At 37.3% G+C, this 8,285-nt stretch overlaps 1 protein-coding gene across 1 annotated transcript; it reads right to left on the bottom strand.

Annotated features, from left to right (window-relative positions):
• Nucleotides 1-3,099: 3,099 nt before the first annotated feature.
• On the bottom strand, nucleotides 3,100-7,943 carry LOC128028638 (guanylyl cyclase-activating protein 1-like). Its single transcript, XM_052615906.1, has 4 exons — nucleotides 7,597-7,943; nucleotides 6,662-6,811; nucleotides 5,839-5,926; nucleotides 3,100-3,868 (listed from the first exon to the last, which is right to left on the bottom strand). The coding sequence occupies exons 1-4, from the start codon at nucleotides 7,789-7,791 to the stop codon at nucleotides 3,738-3,740; spliced, it is 564 nt and encodes a 187-aa protein (XP_052471866.1). The 5' UTR covers nucleotides 7,792-7,943; the 3' UTR covers nucleotides 3,100-3,737.
• Between the last annotated feature and the right edge of the window lie 342 nt (nucleotides 7,944-8,285).

The following is an 8,285-nucleotide window of genomic DNA, read 5'->3' as shown; positions in this document are numbered from 1 at the left end:
CACATTAAAACATAAAAATCAGTCCAATAATGAAAGAGCACCCCACAAATTAAGATCATTCCTATATCAGATCGTCAATGTTTTCATACTTTATTGACACATGCCCCGCTTAATCTACGCCACTGGTTAGACCTGAGGCTAGCTGAGCTGATATATGACCACTATATGAGAAATTTTATGCACACACATTTTATACAATTTTATAAAAATTATGAAGCAAATTATGAACCAACAAGACAAATACGATAGATACAAATGAAATATTAGACTATTAAACTAAACTATTTTTTTATACAGTTAGTTTAACATTTATACATTTAATTAACATCTGTTGTTGTTTGATTAACATTAATCAGGCTCCTGTCCCTTTAAGGCCAAATGAATGTAACATAACTGACACATAACCTGTTTATGTTTACTTATGCCATAGCCTACTGTATTAACGTGAGATACTCATATGGACATTTTGACAGTTCTGTGTGACAATTAAGGCTCAAGGGAAAGGACATAAAGCACAAAGTCTGTCAAAGAATGCCGTATTTGCACCTGTACCGACAGGGTCTCCCCTGGGAGCCCCATACCATCCGGGACTGCTCAAAGAGAACACATGGCCTTTCTTCCTTCTAAGGAGAAACCAGACTCAGTCAGCGCGGCCAGTTCTACTCTGGTCAGACACTCAACTAGTTCCTGTGGTCTTGTCCTGGTGGCTATCTGAGACAAGGTCTTTAGAGGGTATCTAGTGCCGCATTTCCACCGCAGGAACTTTACCCAGGAACTAGGGAGTTTGGCCTGGTACTTGGTGTGTTTCCACCGGAGGAACCAGGAACTAAATAAAGTTCTGGGTTAAAAAATGCCCCTCAGAAAGTCCCTGCTGGTGAGGTAGTACTTTTTCAAAGTTCCGGAACTTTCGGGGGCTGGACTTGGGCACTAAACATCCTGATTGGTCGAGTTCACGCAGCATTGGTTCAACCACCATTTATTCGGATCATTTAAAAATATTACTGCTATTGTGCCATGAAATTTAATTTTAAAAGTATTTCAGGCGAGAATATAGTTGTTTAAAACTCAAATCTGTGGTTTATTTATAAACACAGCGCCTATTTAAAAATGTGTTTCGCCGATCTCGGAGACGGTCAGCTCCACTCGATCAGCGGGAGATCAGTGATCATCTATCCGCTGAGAAGCAGCCTCACCTCAGCTAGACCTTCTGATATGTGCTGCTGGCTCTGATGTCTCTTTAGTGGTTAAACATAAAATATAATAAATTTTGGGTAAATCTAACAGGTTATCTTTCATCTGTATTCAATTTATCTATATGTTAAAATGAAAATAAAAAGGCAAATTTGTATAATATTTTGTTTCATTGTAATGGCTGTTTATATACACATATCCCTGATCTAAGTACATTTCTGCAGCTGTTATTATGTTTAAATGAAAACGAAAGGAGGCAGTGGTATTTGATATCCTATTTTGTTTTATTGTAAATATACAGAGAGGAAAATTGCAGTAGCCAAGACGAGCTGAATGACGTTATCAAGTACACTGCTGTTTGCAGATTTACCGGATTTGCATTGTTGCGGACATCACGCTCCCGAGTCGAATGCACAAAGTCTGAACTACCAAGGATGCACGTCCAAAATCAGCAAACTTTGTATTGAGAAACGCGCGCAGACCTACATCACCAGTCTATTTGCCTAATCTTCCCGGAACTTTACACCGCTGTGGAAACGCATAAAGCAACAGGTCTGGGGGGGAAAGGTTCCTAGAGAAAAAGTTCCTGGTACAAATGTTACGGGTAATTTCGGTGGAAACGCGGCATAGTTGTCCTAGTCTCTGCTGTCTTTTAGGGCTGTAAAGGTCCTCTATAGGTGCTGATCCACCATCTAGTCTGGATACGTACTGGATCTGGTGGCTACGGTGACCTCGGAATAAGAGAGAAACAGACTAATATTAGCATAGATGCCATTCTTTTAACGTTGTAGCAAGTACATCGGGTGTTATGGGAAGTGTTTCTGGTTCCGGTTGACCTTAATTAATACAGCCTAAAAATCCTTTAACGGAATTGAATGTTAGAAATGTGTTAATGTGTTATGGGTAAGCCAGGTTAAAATGATGGGTCTTTAATCTAGATTTAAACTGGCAGAGTGTGCCTGCCTCACGAAAAAATTTAAGATAGGTTATTCCAGAGTTTGGGCACTAAATAGGAAAAGGATCTGTCACCCACAGTTGATTTGAAAAACAGTGGACGCGGAGGACTGTAATGTAACAATAACTTGTTCAAATACTGAGGTGCTACACCATTCAGGGCTTCATAAGTAATAAGCAAGATTTCAAAATCTATACAATGTAGCCAGTGGAGTGCTGACAGAACCTGGCTAATATGGTCATACTTCCTGGTTCTAGTAATGCAGGTGGCTCCACTCCACTCCACACTAACACCATCCACGGCTTGCTCCCTCGTGGTGGGCACTGTCGCCGCCTCTCGACCTGATCTGATGGGTTGCGCTCTGACTCATCGGTGGGCTCGGGCTTATACTCGTGGGGAGATGGTGGGCTGGGCTCTGGGTCGGGAGTGGCACTGGCGATCAATCCATGAGAACAGGTGGGGAACAGAGATCTATTTCTAGCCAGTGTCCACTCCACAAATGTGGCGAATTTCACTAGGGGAGCATCCTTGGACGACTGCGCTCCGTGTGCAATGTTCAATCTGGCGTTGTAGAACGCACAGAGCACGTCATCCGGGTAGTTGGTGTGGCTTGCCATGATCCTGAACAGACTGGTGTGTGCCCTGAGCGAATTAACATACAGAGGAGGAGGTACTCCAGGGCGAAGGAGGGGATCCATCACACACACACACACACACACACACACACACACACACATATATATATATATATATATATATATATATATATATATACAGTAACAACAGTACCCTTGCAACAGTTGGTAACAGTCAGACACACACACACACACACACACACACACACACACAAACAAAACTTTTCACTTGTAGTATAACAAATGCTTAATGAAACTTAAAAATAAAAACCCTTGTAACAGTTGGTAACAGTCAGACAGAAAACAGCAGTCCAAATGTGCAGCATACTGCATTTATTTATGTAAGGCAATGGTTACAAGTTAGAACGGTAGTGTTTTCTAAATAATTTAGCACACAATTTCAAAAGTCAGAATGAAGATTACATACATCAATAGAAAAACTGTACAAATTATTTATAACACTGGTCCCTCTTTACACTGTGTTCACTAAACAGTGTTTGGACATTTAAATTACTTTAGTAAGTCACATTTAAAAGTGCCTGTCATTTTGATTCATTTTAATTGAGACTTAAGTGTCCATATACATTTTAGGGGCACTGTAAATGCAGCGGATTATAGAGCATATCATTTGCTAACAACATGCTTCACACCCCAGCAAATAGGACAAATGATCCATTAATTACCATTAATTAATCTCCTCTTGTATCATTTCTGCCTGTGAGAATGACATTTTCAGACTTGTAAAGGTGATTCAGATAAAAGTAAAAGGGTAAGAGAGCTCTGCTAACTGGATATCTGGATGCACAGAAACAGAGAAAAAGTGTATGAAAACAATCACAGAGATATTGCTAGCAGGTTTCACCCTCTACCAAGTCTGTTTTATGCTTTTAAGCCACAGAGTCGATCTTTAATCAGGATGGGATCCTTTTATTGTGCAATGCATCAGAAATTGGCAGTCACTCCTTCTTTTTTTGCCCATTGACTATGATCTCCAGAACATGCGTTAGGTCCATCATCTTAGTGAGCATTTCCATGATATCAGGATGTTCTTTAGCCCCTGTGATGAACTCCTCCAATGTCAACTCACCTGCCAAAGTATAGGCATTACATTTTAAGCGTGAATCTGTTAAAAGGTCAGATTTCAACACAAAATTAAAAGAAAAAACTAAGATTATAGAGTGTAAAATATAATAAATTGCAATTTACACATATGAGTAAATATATTATGTTTTTAATAATAAAATGGGTGACACTTTAGTATAGGGTCCAATTCACACTAATAAGTAGTTGCTTATTAGCATGTCTATTATTACCATATTGGCTGTTTATTAGTGCTTATAAAGTACATATAATGCATGACATCCATAATCCTACCCAATACCGTAAACTTAACAACTGCCTTATAAACTATTAATAAGCAGCAAATAAGGAGTAAATTGAGTCAAAAGTTATAGTCAATGGTTAGTTAATAGTGAGAATTGGACCCTAAAATAAAGTGTGACCATAAAAGGTTTTAAAATGTAAATGTAAAAAACAAAACAAAAAAACTCATTCTCAATCATGTAAAAAACAAAAACAAAAAACAACCTATTATGATACTTATTGGTAGAATTTTTGAAATGTATTACGGTACATTATGGAAATGATAATGACATTATTTACAATATAATGAGAACTGAAGTTTGGGATTAAATTGTTATAAACCAATGCAAACAATTTAAACGGTCATGAAATACTTGGTTTTCTGTAGAGAAAAGAAAAGAAATGTACAGACAAACACAGTGATTCTAAACTTTAACTGGTTAAATCGACCTAGACTGTAGTGATGTGTCGTTCTTGAACGATTCGTTCATTTTGAACGAATCTTTAATGTGACTCGGGAAGAACGAGTCGTTTCGGGGATGATTTGTTCAGTCGCGCATGCGCAATATTCTATAGGTTCTGTAGTAGTAATTCACCTGTGTCAGTCAATGCAGTCTTGAACCGGAAAGAGAATTGATTAGTTCATAGTTCGGGTCTATTGGGTTTTTGACTCGTTCCTTAATCAAGTGAATTGATTAGTTCACAGTTCGGGTCTATCGGGTTTTTGACTCATTCCTTAATCACGTGACAGGCCCATACACTAAACCCAATGCAATCTGAGTCGGAAAGAGTCTTCGGGTAAAGTCGTTCCTTAATCATGTGACAGACCCATACGCTAAAACCATAGACAGTAAAAGAATGCAGTATTGAGCCAGAAAGAGAATAGATTAGTTCATCTTTTGGGTCTTCGGGTTGTTCGTTCTTTTGTCACGTGACATGACAACATTGGCTAGAGTAATTAGTTAATTTACAACCTTCTTTACAAATGGGTGCATAGTACTTATTATTATTTTGTATTATAATTATGCTTTAAATGTTGTCCATATGATGGTGAAATCACTTTGATGAAGAGATGTTTTTTCTGTTTTTTTTTTCTTTCTTTTTTTTACAGTGGATTCTAATCTTCAAAAATTACCTTGTTGTATGATTTATGTCTTTTGAGTTCACCCTTCAGATTAGACTATAGAACTGTAGTGTTACTTGTTTAGGATTCAAAATATTATTTGCTTTTAATTTATGTCATTATGTCCTTTTTGATCAAGAAATACTTGGTTTTCTGTTGAGAAAAGAAAATAAAAGAAAATAAAAGAAATATACACACAAACACAGTATGATTCTAAACTTTAACTGGTTATATCGACCTAGACTGACTTACCCAGACATTTTACCACTGGAATTTGTTCTCTGTGTATACACTATAGATGCTGTAATGAATATTTATTTTAGCCAATAACCTTGTTCAATAAAGAAGTTTAAACATTGACCATTGTTAATGGTAGTGGTGGTTTTAGATTTGAGCTTCTAATACTACACAAAGGTTGCAAGTTTAATCTTGGACAGAAATTACTTGAAAAGTAAAGAACACCAAACACCACAGAGGACAATAGGAGAAATTAGTGTTATGTTAATTGTTTCAAATGAAATATTCCAGTTGAAAAATTATGCTGAAGGTTAATATGATCTAGCAGCTCTAACCTTCATTATTGACATCAATTCTCTCATAGATCAGAGTCACAATATCATCTGGAGGAATGTCATAACTCCGGGTAATATCCTGGATGGCCTGGGCAAAGATAAAAATATGAATGTTTTGTCTTTTACTAACATAACATGTCAAATTGCGTCAGTGTAATTTCCTTGTGCTTTAAACCAAGATCTGTTGTGTGGCTTCAGAAGTTGTTAATGAGATCAGATTCTTCTATCATATAAACATACTGCGGCCACAAAATCACTGATTTGGAATACACATCTATGGTGGCAAAATAAATCAATTGAAATAATAGTGTGTTTTAATTTAGTTTTTAATGATGTAGACCTTCATGAGAAGAGGATTGCAGTCATATCAGAAGTTTTTATGACAAATGTTTTATTCTACATGGGGACGGTCACCTCAGGAAGCAGGGGTAGGCAAGTTCGGTCTTAGAGGACCGAACTTGCCTACCTCTGTCATGGAGGCTTCCATGTTGGGATTGCTTGTAGAATAAACAAATCATGGCTACCTCTGAATAGTGTATTTCTACAATGGCTTTAGTAACTGAAAACCATTGCTTCTATGTGATGTTATGACACAATATAACTGCACTCTCACTTAAGCTTCTTTTTATGAAGAAAAGAAGATTAAGAGTGCAGATATATTTTGTCTTCACTAAGTCATTTCTCTAAGTCATTTCTCAACTCAAACAGTTGTGCATTTGCCTCATTGCATAAGTGCTACATCAAACAGAACTCTAGTATGAATTAGTGGTCATACACCAGAACAACGTGATCACTAAATAAAGGAAAAATGGATATACTTTACTTTGAATATGGTCTCCATTTCATCTCTGTCAATCTTGCCATTTCCATCCTGATCAAAGAGTTTGAAGTACCACTTCAGTTTCTGGTTTATCTCTCCTTTTAGTAGCAGACTTACAGCTGCGATGTATTCTACAAAATCTATGTAGCCATCCTGAGGTAAAAAATAAATAGATAAATATAAATTAGAATAAAAGAAAGAAATATACAAGTATATAATAATTATTATTATTATAGAATAGAATAAAAAATAAGGCGCATGTGCAAGCTGACCATTCATTGTTTGGAAAAATCTGACTGGGCCAATTAAATTTGTCTCATGCACTGTAAGCATAAGCAACATATTGCTTAAAAACTGAATTATTCTTTGGCCTTTTAAGAGTTTAAAAAAAGTAGCTTGTCCACAATGAAATGAAAATGCTAAATCATGTTACTGTTTATGCATAAAACGTAATAAAAGCTCACTGAGATGATAGCGAGACACCAGACAATGGGTCACATACATTTATCCATTGTAATTTAATCTAAATGTAATTTAACATTCTGATTTTGATGGCTAACAGATGAACAGAAATGAACATTGTAATGTTTAAGAATGAGCTCAGTCAGCAGAGGGGCTGTTCGAAAGCATGAGTATCCAATACAATCCATTTTCATCAAGCTCAAAACGTTTTAGACCCTGTTCACACCTGTTTTTAGCATTGTCCACTTATGATAGAATTAACAAAAATGCATATTAATTCCAGGCGTAAACAGTGTCTATGAAAGTGAATAGCAAGCACAATTAAATTCAATTCAATTCAAAAGGTCAGTTTTCACTGGATAAAAATTAATTTAATATTCAAAAATATATTATTTCATGCACAAGAGATTTTGGTGTCAACTGAATGATCAATCTGTATAATAAACCTAAATGTTCCAGTCACACATTTGTCTCACCCCATCCATGTCAAAAGTGAAGAAGACTTGGTCCACATAGCCGCTGGCTTCCTCAGTCATCCCCTGCATCTGTAGCATGGTCTTGAGTTCAAAGAGTGTGATGAGACCTGATGGCGATTCCCTCATGAACTTGTTGTACCAGTGGTGCATGTCCTCAGCCAAGACTTCGTCCAGGCTGGATCCGTGGGCACCCATAACTCCTCAGAGAACCTCTTTCTAAATGAAATGTAGAATTGGCCTGTCAAATCCAGAAGTCCAACAGTAGCTGCAGTTTATAGAGTATGAGTTGTGAGGAGTTTGCTGCTCCAAGACAGTATTGACTGCTGATGACGGCACAAAGTCTAAAGCCCTATAGACTAGGCACCTAAAAGGAGAGATAACCCTTTAATTGGATAACTGTTGAAACCTTCCTAGAACTGAAGGACATCTATGGTCATCAAAGAGGCAAATGGGAAAGTCTCCAGATGGATTTACCCCTCTCCTTTGGCAGAATAGGTCATGATTTGCCATTATCTTGAACTTCCTGACCTTGTCTGAGAGGGCTTAGCAGGGAATGATCAATCACTTTCCATGGAGAGGTCAAGATCTGGCCAATAAGCTTAAATATTCCTGGCTCCTCTGAATAAACCCCGCCCAGTGTGACGTTTATTTCTGAGGATAGTTCTTGTCTAGGGAAACCCTGTAGAGGA

Source organism: Carassius gibelio, chromosome A15 (genome assembly GCF_023724105.1).
Source record: "Carassius gibelio isolate Cgi1373 ecotype wild population from Czech Republic chromosome A15, carGib1.2-hapl.c, whole genome shotgun sequence".
In the NCBI taxonomy this organism is placed as follows: domain Eukaryota; kingdom Metazoa; phylum Chordata; class Actinopteri; order Cypriniformes; family Cyprinidae; genus Carassius; species Carassius gibelio.
This window is presented reverse-complemented; position numbering and strand designations above follow the sequence as displayed.

Coding starts and splice junctions, on each gene's coding strand:
- LOC128028638 (XM_052615906.1), bottom strand. CDS start 7,791: ATGGGTGCCCACGGATCCAGCCTGGACGAAGTCTTGGCTGAGGACATG. Junction 6,812..7,596: donor TCACTTTTGACATGGATGGG/GTGAGACAAATG, acceptor TTTTTACCTCAG/GATGGCTACATAGATTTTGT. Junction 5,927..6,661: donor AAATGGAGACCATATTCAAA/GTAAAGTATATC, acceptor ATCTTTGCCCAG/GCCATCCAGGATATTACCCG.